This window comes from Xenopus tropicalis, chromosome 10, assembly GCF_000004195.4.
Source record: "Xenopus tropicalis strain Nigerian chromosome 10, UCB_Xtro_10.0, whole genome shotgun sequence".
NCBI classification, from domain to species: domain Eukaryota; kingdom Metazoa; phylum Chordata; class Amphibia; order Anura; family Pipidae; genus Xenopus; species Xenopus tropicalis.
In genome coordinates, this window is record NC_030686.2 from 49,955,461 (window position 1) to 49,975,216 (window position 19,756).

General features: G+C 45.7%; 1 protein-coding gene across 1 annotated transcript in view; it reads left to right on the forward strand.

Annotated features, from left to right (window-relative positions):
• The first annotated feature begins 265 nt into the window (after positions 1–265).
• The window catches only part of glp2r (glucagon-like peptide 2 receptor), a 57,401-nt gene continuing 37,910 nt past the window's right edge, over positions 266–19,756 (forward strand). Inside the window, exon 1 of the mRNA XM_004919563.4 lies at positions 266–566. Coding sequence (XP_004919620.2) covers positions 483–566 — 84 coding nt within the window. The 5' untranslated portion in view covers positions 266–482. The remainder of the gene's footprint in view (positions 567–19,756) is intronic.

Consider the following 19,756-nt stretch of genomic DNA (forward strand, 5'->3'; position numbering starts at 1 on the left):
CCCCCCCCCCCCCAGTGAGTGCTATAGGGCTCCCATATGGGGGGTCACGTCCCGCCGACCCCAGTTCATCACCCTGAGAGCTTCCGCTTTGATACCAAATGTGGTTTTCAAAAACAGACTGATAATATTTATCTAAACGGCAAAATACTCATGTTTCTAGATCATTCCCTGTCACGACTCTCATTGGACGACGGGGCAGAGAGAGAAAAAAAAAAGAGAACATCTGTCTCGGGAGCTGACAGTCGGGTGGAATCCTTAGCAAACATTTCTGGGATGCACAGACTGCGAGTCCAACCGTGCGTCATCCTCCCTCGCTCCGACAGACCCCGCAACTTCCAGTCGGGACGGGGGTGAACTTTCCCTTTATGTGAAGTGACTTTCCCAACGGAACTTTCCCCATGGTTGTGAGAGTGACGCTCGTGGATGTCCCCGCGGGGGTTAAATAGCGCCCCCGGAATCTCCGTCAGGATTTACTGCCCAACATGAGGATTTTCTGCCGTTTCTCGGATACGGGACGGATTTACAAAACGGCGCTAATATTCATCGTGTTCCTTCCTCTGAACCAGGTAATGTTTCTCCATAGTCAGAGCTGTTTATAGGTAGTGATGAGCGAATCTGTTTGCGAAATTCACGAAATGGGGAAAAAATCGTGCAGCAAAAAAAATTGTCACCCGTGGCTATTATTTTGTCACACGGCTATTATTATGTTGCCTGCAGCTATTATTTTGTCGCCCGCGGCTATTATTTTGTCACCTGCAGCTATTATTTTGTCGCCCGCGGCTATTATTTTGTCACCTGCAGCTATTATTTTGTCACCCGCGGCTATTATTTTGTCGCCGGCGGCTATTATTTTGTCTCCCGTGGCTATTATTTTGTCGCCCGGCTATTATTTTGTCATGCGGCTATTCTTTTTTGACGCAGTCGACAATTTTTGGATGTGCGGCGAATCTTTCCGCTGCAAATTTTTTCATCCGTTTCGCGAAACAATCCGCCAATGGAAAAACGCGGAAATTCGCTGCAAATCTATGCCTGCCGAATCATTTCGCCAATCACTATTTATAGGGATTTCTTCTACTGCTAACCCCCAACCTTTACCCTCTTCCCCCCCTCACCCATTGGCTCCATGGTACAGGGGGCAGGGCACCCCCTTGGGAGCAGTTGGGTGCACCTTGTGGCTCCACACTTGGGGGGCTTCAATTTAAAGCAATTTGTGTCCTACAGGTCCGGTGTTCTGGTCCATTATGGTCACAGTTACCCTAGCAACCAGGTAGTCAATGTTTTTTTTTTAAAAAGTTCATCTTCCGAGGGAATATTCCATTTATTTGTAGGGGGGTGGGGTGTAAGGCTGTTGCCTATGGAAAATGGACCTTGGAATTAACTTCTAGTCTGATGTAGAGAATAATATTCTGAGACAATTTGTAATTGGTCTTCATTTATCATTTGTAGTTTTTTTTTAGTTCACTTTTTGTGCAGCTCTCTGGTTGCTAGGGTCCAAGTTATCTTAGCAACCAGGGAGTGGTTTGGATGAGAGACTGGTATATGAAGAAAATAGGACCTGAAATAAAAATTGCAGTTTTTTTGGCTGCCGGGGTCAGTGACCCCCCCCCCCCCAATTTGAAAGAGGCAGTAGAGGAAGGCAAATAATTAAAAAACTATAAAAAATAAATAAATAATGAAGACCCATTGAAAAGCTTCTTAAAATGGGACATTCTATAACATAGTAAAAGTTAATGGTGAACCAGCCCCTTCAGTACTAATACTCCCAGGCTTTACTTGTCCTTTAATATTGCTAATCATATCTTAAGTATAAGCGCAAGTATATTCAGCTGTTATATTATTATCAGAACCAAATGGACTCGCTGCCCCCGCTGTGTTGTTAGATTTATATTTACCCATGTGACAAACGTTTACCTTTCCCCGTGCCACGAAGTGTGGGAGGTGTTTAACCCATTGGATTCCGTGGTCATAAAAACTGTTGGGTCCGACTGTACTTTGCTTCTACTTTATGGCTTAGATTGTGTTTCTGTGGCCCTACAGGGGCTTTCTGTTACTGGCAGATTTCAGTACAACAGGGGGGCCCCTCGCACACCATCAGGCACCTTGGGGCCCCGTAAGGGAGATATTGCCCAGGTGAGAGGCACCAATGGGCCCCTATAATGTTCTAGGCTACCTGCAGTAGCCCCGGCAGCCCCATCTGGATCAGATATAGGCATGAGAGAAAGGGGCCTACTGTTTGGCATCCTCAGCACCTACAGCCATGGGCAGGGGGGCCCCTCGCACACCATCAGGCACCTTGGGGGCCCCGTAAGGGAGATATTGCCCAGGTGAGAGGCACCAATGGGCCCCTATAATGTTCTAGGCTACCTGCAGTAGCCCCGGCAGCCCCATCTGGATCAGATATAGGCATGAGAGAAAGGGGCCTACTGTTTGGCAACCTCAGCACCTACAGCCATGGGCAGGGGGGGCCCTCGCACACCATCAGGCACCTTGGGGCCCCGTAAGGGAGATATTGCCCAGGTGAGAGGCACCAATGGGCCCTGCTGTCAGGCCCCTATAATGTTCTAGGCTACCTGCAGTAGCCCCAGCAGCCCCATCTGGATCAGATATAGGCATGAAAGAAAGGGGCCTACTGTTTGGCAACCTCAGCACCTACAGCCACGGGCAGGGGGGCCCTGCAGAGATGTTCCCCCCCTATTATCCTGCGAGGGATCAGAATTAGGGGAGTGATAAATTGCCCGTTGACAGGAGCCATATGGAAAAATCTCACTGATCTCTCCGCAAAAGGATTTCTGGGGCCGAGAGAACATTTTCTCCAAATCTTTTGAGCTCAGACTGCAAAACAGTTGCCAGAGTTGTTCAGCCGTTCCTACATTACAGGGGTCACTAACGAACACCCCCCGAGTGTGGGGGCTCTAACATGGGCGCATATTGACTTGCACCCTAAAAAAACTCCTGCATTCCACATGTACCCCAGTGCCTCCATCTTCTGATGGCAACTGCCCTAGTGACCCTGGGGTGCCCGGAGATACCACCACTTACGAAAACCCCCCCGAGTGTGGGGGCTCTAACATGGCGCATATTGACTTGCACCCTATAGAAACTCCTGCACTTCCACATGTACCCCAGTGCCTCCATCTTCTGCCCCTAGTGACCCTGGGGTGCCCTGGAGATTCCACCACTTATGAACACCCCTCGAGTGTGGGGGCTCTAACATGGGCGCATATTGACTTGCACCCTAAAAAAACTCCTGCATTCCACATGTACCCCAGTGCCTCCATCTTCTGATGGCAACTGCCCTAGTGACCCTGGGGTGCCCGGAGATACCACCACTTACGAAAACCCCCCCGAGTGTGGGGGCTCTAACATGGCGCATATTGACTTGCACCCTATAAAACTCCCGCACTTCCACATGTACCCCAGTGCCTCCATCTTCTGCCCCTAGTGACCCTGGGGTGCCCGGAGATACCACCACTTACGAAAACCCCCCCGAGTGTGGGGGCTCTAACATGGCGCATACTGACTTGCACCCTATAAAACTCCCGCACTTCCACATGTACCCCAGTGCCTCCATCTTCTGCCCCTAGTGACCCTGGGGTGCCCTGGAGATTCCACCACTTACGAACACCCCCCGAGTGTGGGGGCTCTAACATGGGCGCATACTAACTTGCACCCTATAAAACTCCTGCACTTCCACATGTACCCCAGTGCCTCCATCTACTGATGGCAATTGCCCCTAGCGACTCTGGGGTGCCCCAGAGATACCACCGCCCGGAACCCACCCAAAGCTCCAGGTGGAGCAAGTTAAGAACCAGAACCGAACGCCATTTTGCCCTGTGTGCTCTGGAAGTGACGCCACCCCCAGTGTAAAATGCCCCCCAATTGTGTCAAAGAGCAACGGCGTCCATTTTGGGTGCAATTCTGCAGAAGCGACTTTGGCCACAATTGCCCTGGAACTATGGGGGAAAAAACTGCATTATGGGTAATAACATGCCGATTTGCCGTACCCCATGGGAGGAATTCACCTTTTAGGGTAAACAAGCCCCTACTGGGGTACGGAGGGGTAACTCTAAGGGGCACATTTACGTATCCACCAACGCTCCAATCGTATTTTCCATGACTTTTTCGACGCTTGCGCAACTTTTTCGTATTTTTAGCGCTCAAAAATTCGGAACTGTTTCGCCGCTGTTTACAATCATTCGGTACGAAAATTTAGTGACTTTCTGATCGCCAATATGATATTATCGTGACTAATACGATTTTTTCGCAAACATTTTCGTGATATTTGCGATCTTCAGAAATTTTCGTTTCCAATCCGAATTTTTCCCATTCGGAATTCAAACTCGTGATTTGACAAGTCTGCCCTTAATTAAGAAGCTACAATGTTATTGTTACTTATTATAACTTATCTTTCTATTCAGACCCTCTCCTATTCGTATTCCAGTCTCTCCTTGCAACTCTACCTAGTTACTAAGGTAATTTGGACCCTAGCAACCAGATAAAAAGCTAAAACTCCAGTAATATGCCATTTTGCTTTGATACTGGGGAGGAAGAAGGCCCAATGGAGTGCAAGGGAACTAATGCCCCAGTTAGGGGCTGGGCCGGGGGGCACGGGGGGCTCACACAGACAGACAGCTACGTGTATATGATAATCCCTATATCTCAGCTATGCAGTTGGCGGCCCGCTGGCCCGTTGGCTAAGCCCTACATTGAGCCGCCATGTCCCTCACACTGCAGTTTGGCCAACAAACGCTTTCTCAGACGTTAAAGAAATGAACTAAAATAAATTCGGAAGGTTATTTATATAGAGAGACTTGGCAGCCCTACACTATTGCTGTTTGGATAGAATATCACCTTGTATTGGTTACACCATGGAGTCTGCGATGTGACTTCTTGGAGCAGAAAGAGACACATAAATTATACTTTCAACTGGAATTACAACTTTACACCCATTTCCATTTCTAAATGTATATTTATATATACACTGGAAAGTTGCCTAGAATCACTTTTATTGTGCAAAAAGCTGTTTTGGTGGTTTAGTTTCCCTTTAATGTGGTACTAGTTGACCAGTGTGATTGGTCAAAGTTGGGTCAATCCACTGATTTGGTCTCTAGTCAAATGAAGGTGGATTTACTGTGGTGATTTCAGTCTATAGGTCAGGCTACCGTCTACTACGGGGTGCAAACTGGGCCATGTTCCAATGTGTCTTACTGAAGAAATATGTTGAGTCTGATTTAGGTTTGATCAGTCAAGTAGGTCACGTTGGGGCCCCTCAGATACCCTGTAAAGGACCCAAATAGTATGACCTAGGAGTCGATATGTTGTGGCCAGATTACCGACACCTACATAATGGCCCAAGGACTTTATACCCGTAGACATGACTTGTGCTTCAACACAATGTTCAACGCTTTAGTAACCTCTTAGTAGCCCTGATTGTATAGAGAACAAAGTTTCCTGTGTGTCATAAATATCAATAATCTTCCAAATCTGGAAGGTCCCAGTCGGTGCATGGGCAGATATCAGGGGTCCAAAACGCTCTCAGTCCCTGTTACCAAGATGAGGAGGAGAACAGGTCCCAGTCAATGCATGGGCAGATATCAGGGGTCCAAAACGCTCTCAGTCCCTGTTACCAAGATGAGGAGGAGAACAGGTCCCAGTCAGTGCATGGGCAGATATCAGGGGTCCAAAACGCTCTCTGTCCCTGTTACCAAGATGAGGAGGAGAACAGGTCCCAGTCAGTGCATGGGCAGATATCAGGGGTCCAAAACGCTCTCTGTCCCTGTTACCAAGATGAGGAGGAGAACAGGTCCCAGTCGGTGCATGGGCAGATATCAGGGGTCCAAAACGCTCTCTGTCCCTGTTACCAAGATGAGGAGGAGAACAGGTCCCAGTCGGTGCATGGACAGATATCAGGGGTCCAAAACGCTCTCTGTCCCTGTTACCAAGATGAGGAGGAGAACAGGTCCCAGTCGGTGCATGGGCAGATATCAGGGGTCCAAAACGCTCTCTGTCCCTGTTACCAAGATGAGGAGGAGAACAGGTCCCAGTCGGTGCATGGACAGATATCAGGGGTCCAAAACGCTCTCTGTCCCTGTTACCAAGATGAGGAGAAGAACAAGTCCCAGTCAATGCATGGGCAGATATCAGGGGTCCAAAACGCTCTCAGTCCCTGTTACCAAGATGAGGAGGAGAACAGGTCCCAGTCGGTGCATGGGCAGATATCAGGGGTCCAAAACGCTCTCAGTCCCTGTTACCAAGATGAGGAGGAGAACAGGTCCCAGTCGGTGCATGGGCAGATATCAGGGGTCCAAAACGCTCTCTGTCCCTGTTACCAAGATGAGGAGGAGAACAGGTCCCAGTCGGTGCATGGGCAGATATCAGGGGTCCAAAACGCACTCAGTCCCTGTTAGCAAGATGAGGAGGAGAACAGGTCCCAGTCAGTGCATGGGCAGATATCAGGGGTCCAAAACACACTCAGTCCCTGTTAGCAAGATGAGGAGGAGAACAGGTCCCAGTCGGTGCATGGGCAGATATCAGGGGTCCAAAACGCTCTCTGTCCCTGTTACCAAGATGAGGAGGAGAACAGGTCCCAGTCGGTGCATGGGCAGATATCAGGGGTCCAAAACGCTCTCAGTCCCTGTCACCAAGATGAGGAGGGGAACAGGTCCCAGTCAATGCATGGGCAGATATCAGGGGTCCAAAACGCTCTCAGTCCCTGTTACCAAGATGAGGAGGGGAACAGGCTCAGTAGACCCTACAAAGCTAATAATATAATGTGTTTGGGCTCATAAATAATGATTTTTTTTTAACCTAAACACCAATGGAGGGTCATAAATTCCACTGATTACTTTATGGCTCTCATTATAAGGCGCAACGCTCTATTTCCCCTGATTCCAAGCGGCTGTTTGTTGCCTGTGATAAACAAAGAGAATTTGCTAAACATTCTGTAGGAGGCATCTGATCATCTCCATGGGTTCGGCCCGGCATCGTGGAGCAAACAACAAATTCCATGATTTAGACATACATTTATACTTGAGAATTGCCTAGAATCTCTTCTTATTGTGCAAAAAGCTGATTTGGGGTTTAGGTTGCCTTTTATTTGGAACTGGTTGACCATGAAAATATTGGTCAAAGTTTGGTCAATCCATTGATGTGGTCCATAGGCTGACAGTCAGATGTAGCTGGATTTACTGTGGTGAGTCTATAGGTCAGGCAATTAGGTGCCACCCTTTTCTCCTATGGGGTGCAAACTGGGCCATGTTCCAATGTGTCTTACTGACGAGTTGAGTCTTTTGGTAGATCACGTTGGGGCCCCTAAGATACCCTGTAAAGGACCCAAATAGTATGACCTAGGAGTCGATATGTTGTGGCCAGATTACCGACACCTACATCATAGCCCAAGGACTTTATACCCGTAGACATGACTTGTGCTTCAACACAATGTTCAACGTTTATAGCAACAACTTCTTCCATTTTGTATATAGGAGTCACTTTAGTAACCTCTTAGTAGCCCTGATTGTATATAGAACAAAGTCCTGTTTGTCATAAATATCAATAATCTTCATCATACTTTACATCTTCCAAATCTAGAAGGTCCCAGTCAATGCATGGGGAGATATCAGAGGTCCAAAACGCTCTCAGTCCCTGTTACCAAGATGAGGAGGAGAACAGGTCCCAGTCAATGCATGGGCAGATATCAGAGGTCCAAATCGCTCTCAGTCCCTGTTACCAAGATGAGGAGGAGAACAGGTCCCAGTCGGTGCATGGGCAGATATCAGGGGTCCAAAACGCTCTCAGTCCCTGTTACCAAGATGAGGAGGAGAACAGGTCCCAGTCAATGCATGGGCAGATATCAGAGGTCCAAATCGCTCTCAGTCCCTGTTACCAAGATGAGGAGGAGAACAGGTCCCAGTCAGTGCATGGGCAGATATCAGGGGTCCAAAACGCTCTCAGTCCCTGTTACCAAGATGAGGAGGGGAACAGGTCCCAGTCAATGCATGGGCAGATATCAGGGGTCCAAAATGCTCTCAGTCCCTGTTACCAAGATGAGGAGGAGAACAGGCTCAGTAGACCCTACAAAGCTAATAATATAATGTGTTTGGGCTCATAAATAATGATTTTTTTTTAACCTAAACACCAATGGAGGGTCATAAATTCCACTGATTACTTTATGGCTCTCATTATAAGGCGCAACGCTCTATTCCCCCTGAAGTTGCAGCTTGTTGCCTGTAATAAATAAAGAGAATTTGCTAAACATTCTGCAGAAGGCATCTGCTTCTTCTCTCCAGGAACAATTCTCTCTGGGGATCATCTCGGCAGGTCCGGCCCGGCATCGTGGAGCAAACAACAAACTCCATGATTTACACGGGGCCTTTAGCTCTACGTCTGAACATTGACGAAAGCAAAATGGACTGACAGGAACAGAAGAGCTGAGAAGCTGTCACATTCTCCTTCTCTCCAAAGGCCGGGCTGTCACGGGCGCATTAGCCACTCACTGACAATGTACAGGAGATACGATCTAAATTGAGCCGAGGAAGGAACAGAAAAAAAAATAAATTCTAACATCAAACCAAATGGAATAAATAAAACCCCATTTGAACTGAGAAAATCATTAAGTTTGGTTAAGACTTTATACTGACCAATTAGGCACTGCCCAAGCTGTGGGGCTGAGAGATGATTGGCTTAGATGTTAATAGGGTGGTAATAAAGTGTCAGTTTCTAGTATAATAATAATATAATATCTGTATCCAGTTTGTAGCAGATTCATTGGTGTTGGTTTGGGGAGGCTTAGGCTTCATGAAGATCATGTAAAATATTGATTTAGTACAATTTACTGATAGGCCAATAGGTACAGTTGAACCTTCAAGCTTCAAGAACCTGCAGAAACCAGGAGTTGGATCTAGAAAACCCAGAAAAGAGCAAAGGGGGACACAATGTAGTTGCTCTCCCACCAAGGGACCCTTGTGGCCCCCATTCTGCCACCCAGTATAAACAACTTATGGAGAGTTCACTACTGATTGGGTGATGCAGATTCCCCAACTGCCACCTCTGCTCTTGTAGGACTATTTTCAGGTACAGGGCATGGGAAGAGGGCAATATTTACCCAATGATGGAACAACCAGACTCACCCTCCTCTTCCAGCCAAGGATTTATCTTATTTATTTGTCCAAGGGCAATAAAACCTTTATTATTGTCTAATCTGAACCCACAGCCCCCCACCTAGCTGGGTGTTTTTCATTGTTGAAGGGGGACCTGTCACCCATATATAAAAAGTTGTAGTTAAACCAGATAGGGCTGTAATTTGGCTCCACAACTGCCAGTTCCAAACCCAAGGGTTCAGTAGATGGTGGGGATTGTAGTTAAACCAGATGGGGCTGTAATTTAGATCCACAACTGCCAGTTCCAAACCCAAGGGTCCAGTAGATGGTGGGGATTGAAGTTAAACCAGATGGGGCTGTAATTTAGATCCACAACTGCCAGTTCCAAACCCAAGGGTTCAGTAGATGGTGGGGATTGTAGTTAAACCAGATGGGGCTGTAATTTGGCTCCACAACTCCCAGTTCCAAACCCAAGGGTTCAGTAGATGGTGGGGATTGAAGTTAAACCAGATGGGGCTGTAATTTAGATCCACAACTGCCAGTTCCAAACCCAAGGGTCCAGTAGATGGTGGGGATTGTAGTTAAACCAGATGGGGCTGTAATTTGGCTCCACAACTCCCAGTTCCAAACCCAAGGGTTCAGTAGATGGTGGGGATTGTAGTTAAACCAGATGGGGCTGTAATTTACATCCACAACTGCCAGTTCCAAACCCAAGGGTTCAGTAGATGGTGGGGATTGTAGTTAAACCAGATGGGGCTGTAATTTAGATCCACAACTGCCAGTTCCAAACCCAAGGGTTCAGTAGATGGTGGGGATTGTAGTTAAACCAGATGGGGCTGTAATTTACATCCACAACTGCCAGTTCCAAACCCAAGGGTCCAGTAGATGGTGGGGATTGAAGTTAAACCAGATAGGGCTGTAATTTAGATCCACAACTGCCAGTTCCAAACCCAAGGGTCCAGTAGATGGTGGGGATTGTAGTTAAACCAGATGGGGCTGTAATGTACATCCACAACTGCCAGTTCCAAACCCAAGGGTTCAGTAGATGGTGGGGATTGTAGTTAAACCAGATGGGGCTGTAATTTAGATCTACAACTGCCAGTTCCAAACCCAAGGGTTCAGTAGATGGTGGGGATTGGTAAAGGGGCTAGGTTTGCTCTGAAACGTTGCACCTCCGCAATAAATTTTTAAAGGGTTGTTCCCTTGTAGCCCTGAGTGCCTTTGGTTTTTGTTGCCTTGGGGATTGTAGTTAAACCAGATGGGGCTGTAATTTAGATCTACAACTGCCAGTTCCAAACCCAAGGGTTCAGTAGATGGTGGGGATTGTAGTTAAACCAGATGGGGCTGTAATTTAGATCCACAACTGCCAGTTCCAAACCCAAGGGTTCAGTAGATGGTGGGGATTGTAGTTAAACCAGATGGGGCTGTAATTTAGATCCACAACTGCCAGTTCCAAACCCAAGGGTTCAGTAGATGGTGGGGATTGTAGTTAAACCAGATGGGACTGTAATTTACATCCACAACTGCCAGTTCCAAACCCAAGGGTCCAGTAGATGGTGGGGATTGTAGTTAAACCAGATGGGACTGTAATTTACATCCACAACTGCCAGTTCCAAAGCCAAGGGTTCAGTAGATGGTGGGGATTGTAGTTAAACCAGATGGGACTGTAATTTACATCCACAACTGCCAGTTCCAAAGCCAAGGGTTCAGTAGATGGTGGGGATTGTAGTTAAACCAGATGGGACTGTAATTTACATCCACAACTGCCAGTTCCAAACCCAAGGGTTCAGTAGATGGTGGGGATTGTAGTTAAACCAGATGTGGCTGTAATTTAGATCTCGCTGCTTTATACCAAGCAGAAGCCCAGGCAGAAGCCCAATTACACGCTCTTTCCTTGCCAGTTGATATACGACCTACATGAAGCTGCTTGTTTAGTAAACAATCGATACATCAGTCCGACAATGAGATGCCTCGGAGAGGAAACTGACGCAGGCACTTTATTTTATGATTTATTTAGAAAAGCCCTAGATATTTAGTGAGCGATGAAGAGGCTGATTTAGCGCTTCCCCGGCGCACTGGCGGTAGCGACTCATGAACGTCAGAGCTACAGTTGCACAAACATGTTCTTCCCGGGACACGCTCTTCTCAAGCTCAGCCACAAATCATCAGGTACAAATATTGGCTTTGGTCTCTCCTCCCTCTCAGTTTGCAAAGTGGTTCTCAAAGGAAAGGACTGTGGGCCACCCACCCCAGAAGGACTGTCCCCAGTGACCTGGGAGGAAATGGCCAGACGGGCCCTTTGTAAATGCCGGGAATTGCAACGTTAGTTATTTTGGAGCCTCATTAATTACTTTATATGTGAGTGGAGCAGAGGTAAGTGGCAATCAATTGGCCCTAAAATGGTTCATAAGTTGAACCGCAAGAATTTCTCTCATGAATTGGTTCCAAGCTGTCAGGGAGCCAATGGCCGGCGTGACCATAAATCACTCTGCTGTCGCCGCGGATATCTCTCGCACATAGGAAATCCTTCTTCCTTTCATGCTGCTACAGGATCAAACACTAAACAGCCCCACTTTAACTTAAAATAGAACGAGTCCCGTTTCCATGTAGTGGGGCTTATCTGCCGACATGGGTGCCGTCAGCGCACAGAGGCCACGTTGCCATTTCTGGAAGTGCTGCCGGAGACTTGGAGCCAAGAAACACATCTAGTTTTTTTGAGGTACTAAGTGGTTGATTAGTGCGCTTCTTAAACTTAACTTCTTGCTTCCCACTGAAAACAACTCAACCTTATTGCCAACAACTCAGCCCTGCTGCAAACAACTCAACCTTATTGCCAACAACTCAGCCCTGCTGCAAACAACTCAACCTTATTGCCAACAACTCAGCCCTGCTGCAAACAACTCAACCCTGCTGCAAACAACTCAACCTTATTGCCAACAACTCAGCCCTGCTGCAAACAACTCAACCCTGCTGCAAACAACTCAACCCTGCTGCAAACAACTCAACCCTGCTGCAAACAACTCAACCTTATTGCCAACAACCCAACACTGGTGTAAACAACTCAACCCTGCTGCAACAGCTCAACCTTGCGGCAAACAAATCTGCTGCAAACAACTTAACCTTATTGCAAACAACTCAACCCTGCTACAAACAACTCAACCTTATTGCCAACAACTCAACCCTGCTGCAAACAACTCAACCTTACATAGTAACATAGTAAGTTGGGTTGAAAAAAGACATACGTCCATCACGTTCAACCATAATGCCTATATATAACCTGCCTAACTACTAGTTGATCCAGAGGAAGGCAAAAAACCCCATCTGAAGCCTCTCTAATTTGCCGCAGAGGGGAAAAAATTCCTTCCTGACTCCAAGATGGCAATCGGACCAGTCCCTGGATCAACCTTATTGCCAACAACTCAACCTTATTGCCAACAACTCAACCCTGCTGCAAACAACTCAACCTTATTGCCAACAACTCAGCCCTGCTGCAAACAACTCAACCCTGCTGCAAACAACTCAACCTTATTGCCAACAACTCAGCCCTGCTGCAAACAACTCAACCCTGCTGCAAACAACTCAACCTTATTGCCAACAACTCAACCCTGCTACAAACAACTCAACCCTGCTGCAAACAACTCAACCTTATTGCCAACAACTCAGCCCTGCTGCAAACAACTCAACCCTGCTGCAAACAACTCAACCTTATTGCCAACAACTCAACCCTGCTACAAACAACTCAACCTTATTGCCAACAACCCAACATTGGTGTAAACAACTCAACTCTGCTGCAAACAACACAACCCTGCTGCAAACAACTCAACCTTATTGCAAACAAATGAAACCAACTCAACCCTGAGATGGACGTTCCAAATTGCTAACTGGAACAGGAATCAGTTGGTTAGCTCAGGGCGGTTACTAACTGGTCTCTCCTCCCTCAGGCGAGAATCAATTTCTGTCAGTCAGGGACTCACCGCATGAGTTGTTTGCAGCAAAAGAAAGTTGTTGAGTTTATTGATCCCATTTAGTAAGAAATAATACATAGCCCCCCCAGCCGTTTGGAATATATGTTATACTAAAGGCTGCTCCTGGAATTTTTAGAAATAAAGATCTGCCACTTTTTTATGTTGCTCCGAGATGGAATGAGGTATTGAACCAATCCCACCCTGGTATTATGGAGCCACACACAATCCGTAAGGTGTGGGGAATTTACGGGGCCCCCCAGCACATTCTCTCAGCCACTTAACATTACACAGTAGCCCTTGTGTTAAATTATCTCCCTCTGGAATTTTTGCTTCATTTTCTAAGAGCAAATATCTTAAGTTTGACAAAACACAGGCTGGGAAAGGAGTTTATACGTTTAGTAAATTGTTTACATTTTTTTTATGTTCCATGGCCAACGTCCAACTTACCCTCATGCGTTTGCTCCACGCCGGGGAGGAGATAATGAATTAAATAAGATGCTGGAGTAAGCGCCGTCCAACATGGCGACAGCTCCGATTCATTATGAATATAGTGAGGGGGGAAATGTGAACCCGGATTTATTTCCTGCCGGGATTGCCATGGGAATGTCGTGCAACGGACAGGACTAAGAGCTTGGCAGTCTGTTCAATGTAACATGAGCGGGGCTAACCTTCGGCATGAGAAGCCTTCTGAGAAACTGTCAAGGAAAATAGGTGGAGGAGCAGAAGAAATATTGTGGGTTTTTTTCCTACTAAATGTAGAATTCTTCCAGTTACTGTATATTGTATCTCCATAGAGATCCACAAGAACCCATGGGGCAGATTTATCAAAATGTGAGATTAAATTTAACCAGAAATATTCACCCATTTCCTATTCATTCCTATGGGATGTTTAGAAGTGTATGTATCAAATGGTGAACTCTAACGTCCAACCATTGATAAAAATCCCATAGGAATGAATGGAAACTGGGTGAGCTCTAATCTCACATTCTGATAAATCTACCCCCCATGTACCATAATGCCTGCAGAACAACTGGAATTGTCTTTCCCGGAGATTCAAGGGGTGAGAACCAGGAAATGTACTTTGCATTGAGTAGAGGAAAGTCATAGAATTATGGGAAATAAAGAGAGTAAAATTAGAAATAATTGAAATGACCTTCTCCCACCATTACTCACCCCCAAACGAGAGGCTCTAATTACCCACATTTGGGTAAACGAGCTGCTTATTTCATTAAGTCACTATGTAGAAAGGTCTCTAGATTGATATTAGTGAGCAACCGATTCAGAAGTTGTGCCCAAATGTGGCACCAAAGCATGGGCATCCCTGGCACCAAGAATGCTTTTACCCTCACATTTGCCCCAAGCTGGTAATACATTCCCCTGTGGCTTTTATGCCAACTTCCCCATAGCCACTTGTGATACATCAGCAACCTTGGCCTCTACCTTCTCTGTATCTCCTGGTAAAACTGCTCAAACCATAGAGTTTCTCCTAGAGGTTCTCAGGTATCTTTCTCTACCCACAGAAGCCAAAATATTGGGTAAAGGTTGCCTACATTCCCCTGTGGCTTTTATGCCAACATCCCCATAGCCACTTGTGATACATCAGCAACCTTGGCCTCTACCTTCTCTGTATCTCCTGGTAAAACTGCTCAAACCATAGACTTTCTCCCAGAAGTTCTCAGGTATCTTTCTCTACCCACAGAATCCAAAATATTGGGTACGGTTGCCTACATGTACCCATAATTCACTGGTCATCATTAATTTAACCAAAAAATTCCTTCAGATCACCAACTTTTGGTCTTGGTTTTGCTTTCCCTCAAGTACAATGTTCTTCTTCTTTTGAGGAACAATATTATCTTATAGCTTTCAATATGTGGTGGAATGATGGGACATGAGTATATCCATTTTGGGTGTTTGTAGTATTGTATCTAGGGATGCAACAAATCCATCAGTTTTCCAATGGCCGAATACGGAATCCTCTGGCCAGAACATTGAATGGAACCCCTACAGTTTATATGGTGGTTTTGGTTCAATGACCAATCAAATTCTGGATTTAATGCCTCCTTAGCTACAGCACTAAACTCCAACTAAACCTGAAGACCAAAATGTTTATTTTTTTGCCCCTATGTTTTTACATTTCTGATCTTTGATAAATAGGACTCCCCCCCTCTACTGAAACTAAAAATACTTGACTAATGGCTTGGCTCCCATGGGTGACAATATGTGTCAAATAGCGTTGGAGGAAGGGCCACACACGCAGTCCCTGTATCCCACTGTTCATGTAACGCCAATGTTATGTATAGTACTTTGTACTTATATAAATACCAGGCTGCCGGTGCAGCTGCTCTGTTGGTTCAAGGAGGACGTAGCTGGAATGAAAGCTTATTTTAACAGCAGCTTAGTCCTGTGGCTTTAACTCAAGAATAAAGAGTCTTTTATTCACAAAAGGCAGAAGGGAAGAGTTGGCCGCCCAACACATAGTAAGTAGCACGTACAGCAAAACCTTTCCTGATGACTGGTCAGTGGTTTAACTTTGACTTCAGGAATGGGGGGCATTAGGGCAAAGGTTGTAAGACGTCTTTTGTTGAGTCCTTAAGCTTCTGATACATACAGATCTCAAACTGTCCCGGGCCTACACTCTGCTCTAATGCTCATGAGGTTGCACTCTCACTTGTGTCTAATATGGAAACACTTGAGTACTTATTTATGGTTTTGGAGGAATATGTAGTGTAACCTAGGCCAGACTATCCAACTTTGTTATATTACTGGCTGACTGTATCTGTAGGACACTCTCTGGTTTATATTAGTAGGCAACTAAGTCCAAGTTGTGCCTGAATGTGGTACCACCAATTTATAGACATCAGGTGCTACGTAGGCTTTTTCCCATCACAGTTGCCCTAAGCTGGTTTGGTGATACTTTTCCCTGAGGCTTCTATGCCTTGGGATATATCAGTAGCTTGGCCATTTACCCCTCTGTATCTCCTACCAACGTTGCCTCCTTTCTCCTGGAGATGCTCAGGCATCTTCCTCTACTCACAGAAGCCACAATATTGGGTAAAGCTGCCCATACATGTAGACATGATATCTGATTATTACTACATGTACGACAGGGTGCTGATCCAGACCAATATCCATGTACTACGGATATAAGATAGTTTAGGGATACAGTAGGTTGAAAAGGCCCAAACAATCAGAAGAAGAGAAAGATGGCCATCCCACATGTAGCTCCTTGTATGCTCCCTGTCCATTCAGTTGGTACCCAGTCAGCCTGTGGGTCAGTTGGTACCCATTCAGCCTGTGGGCCAGTTGGTACCCAGTCAGCCTGTAGGGCCAGTTGGTATCCAGTCAGCCTGTAGGGCCAGTTGGTATCCAGTCAGCCTGTAGGGCCAGTTGGTACCCAGTCAGCCTGTAGGGCCAGTTGGTACCCAGTCAGTCTGTAGGGCCAGTTGGTACCGTCAGTCTGTAGGGCCAGTTGGTACCCAGTCAGTCTGTAGGGCCAGTTGGTACCCAGTCAGCCTGTAGGGCCAGTTGGTATCCAGTCAGCCCGTGAAATAGATCATTGGAGATACCTGCTAAGCATCTTTAGTGTATTAATATACAAAATAAGCCGCCATATTAACATTCTTGACAGAGCCTTCAAAAAGCAGCTGGTACTTAAGGGATCCGTTCCAGTGTTCTGTTCGTGTGAAAGCAGATCCATAGCCGACACCATGAAGAGAGCACTTCCTGCAAAGTACTCCCATTAACCCGAATATAAACCTTCCCTTCAGGAAAAGGGGCCCTTTTAGCGCAGTGGGAAAAAGCACATTAAAGGGGATTTGTCATTGAATTTGACTTATGATTAAGCCAATGTACAGTATATTCTTTTATTTTAATGCTGCTGAGATATCTATCAAGTCCAGAGCTAGAACAGTTACTGTTCTTGATGCTGAGCAGAACAAAATACCTGGAAATATTTTTCTGAACAAAGTTTATACCAACCCGCCCCTGGCCGCTCATTGGAGGAGATCGGTGCTGAAAGAGGGGCTCAGTAGAGTAGCATTGTATATAACTGAGACTAAGAAAGCTGAGGCCAGTTGGTTCCACTGGAAGGTAAAAGCTTAGTTGGTCCAAACTGAGACAAATGGCAAAGTCAAGGGCTGACCTTGGGTCAATTTTACGGGTAGGGGCACCAAATCCAGGATTCGGTTTGAGATTCTCCTTTTTCAGGAGGATTCGGCCAAATCCATGCTCCTGGGGTTCGGCCAAATCCCAAAATAGCGGATTCGGTGCATCCCTAGTTACGGCCATTGTGTCTGGTCTTATCATTGATGAGGGACCTACTTTCATCTTTTGTACTCTTACTATAAACGGATTTTAGCAAACGTTCCGGGGTTCATTTAGAATTAATTCGCTGGCTCTGTGTTTTGCTACAGAATAGGGATGAGCAAATCCCTATTCCCATTTTGATTGGTCAAAAATTTCACAAAACTGCTGAAAAATTAGCGAAAAGCGGCTACTGCCCTACTTTTTTGTCAGGCACGACTTTTTTTTACGTGACTTCCAAGGTTGTGTCTCATAAACCCCAAAGCGCTCGGCAGAGGAGCTGCTGATAAGGAATAGAGACTTTACCAGCCATTAATAATCAACATTTTATCATAATGGAAAACAGAGGGACAGATTCCAGATAATGAATCTCCGCACTTGGCAGCCGATGGAGCTACGAGGAGACTCATCATAGTCTGGATGGACATGTGGGCAGGTAGTGACGTCGGAAACAAAGTCTGCCTTTAATTAGGAATATGTTTATTATATACGTGGAATGTGGAATATGAATGACCGCCTGTGTTCACATTTCTGGTGGCAGGTACACAGGAAGCCTCCCAAGATGTCACATAGGTTCCAAACTCAAGTGGATCTCACCAGTCTTTGGTCTACAGGGTCAAACACACTCTTAAAAAAGTTGCCTACCATGTTTGGGTCGCCAAATTGGAAAGAAACTGAATTTAGATCAGGAAGAGGATGAAGTGTTGTCTAGGTTGGCCCAGAACCTACACAGTCTGAAGGGTTTGGCTGAGATACTACCGACAGGGGCAGGTCACATCAATGAATACTATGGAGCCCCTTACGTTCCCTGACCCCTGTACTGATCCTACCACCTGAGACCTACAGGCAGAGAGTAATAAAAAGATCAAAAAGAGACCAACTGCCATAAATAAGTATATTGCATAAGCTCCTCTGTGGGATGCATTCTATTGGGAGCCTCTCCAGACAAAAATGGCTCCTTCCTCACCTGAGAGACCCTTTGATATCAGCAGAACAGGAGGTCTGGGAAAGGGCCTCAAACTGGGTTAGGAGACTTACATATTAAGTTGCTGATTTATTCACATTTTATATCGTTTATACAAAATTCGAGATGATCTCAGATAAAAAAATCCCCATGAAACTAAGATTTATAGATTTGAAAAAATCTCAAGAACTAGAATAAAAAAAAATGGCATCTAAAACCATCCAAGCTTCTATTGATGCCAAAAGGAGGTGTAGTTTCAACATTCCAGCTAAAATAACATAAAATTCATACTTCTTTAATCTGTTTTTAAAAAAATAAATGGAATTATGGGACTCTGGAGGTGATCAAGTTTCAAGACTGAGAGTTGAGTTTCTTCTTGTTTGGGGGTTCAAATTATAATACAACCAAATCTCAAAACGAAATTGAAATTCAAAAATTTGTAAATCGGTTTCCTAATTTAGATCTTGCCAAGCCCTCAAACTGTAAGTCCCTAACCCTCATTCATAGGATCGGAGGCACAAAGCTGTTTAACAAGTCACTAAAACTAAATTTGTAGGGTTATTTAAGAAAATTACATTTGTGCTCTTGTGTATCTTACTGTGAATTACAGGAAGGTCACACCTAAAGGAGAAGGAAAGGTAAAAACTCAGTAGCTTTATAAGAAAGGTCTATGTAAGTACAGCCATAAGCACTCACAGAACTCCTCTCTCCCCCTCCCTTCTCCTCCTCCCCCTTCCATTTCTCCTCTCTCCCCCTCCCCTCTCTGCTGTGTAATCTGATCTTAGAGCTGTTCCAGGAGCAGTATGGAGGCAGGGAAATGAAGTCAGACCAAGCTACTCAGCTATGGTAAAGCTTTCTGCAGAATAAATATAGCATATAATAAATATAGCACTAATCTATCGGCAATAAAATGCCAAAATGCCTTTCCGTCTTTAAATCTGGCGATAAATGAAAGTTCATGTAGGAGAAACAGGCAATAAAGGGTAAGGCGTTACATCCGTCCAGTTATACCGTAAGAATATTAGGCGCCATGTTCCTGAAGGCATTGCTTGGCTGTTACCCCAGTGCGTAGCTGAAGATGAGAGGCTATGCCCCAAAAGATAATGACATAATTACCCATGGCAATCACATGACCGGAGCTGAGTCAACTTCAGGAATTTAATACTAGCTGTGTCCCCTTTTCCTCTATGTTGGAACCAATCCTGATGGGTGTCCAGGAAGGAGGAGGAGGAGAACGGTTACTCTGGCCAAGGGTTGTGGATCTCTATCTTCAATTCTCTGCCTATAACGCCCACTAATCTGCACGTAACCCCTTCTGTTCCACAGGGACCCTCCGGCTAATGATGCTCTTCCTCATACTCCGAGTTCTCATTTCCACTAATCAACCAATCCATTTTAACAATCTTTTATTTACATTCAGCCCATTAAAA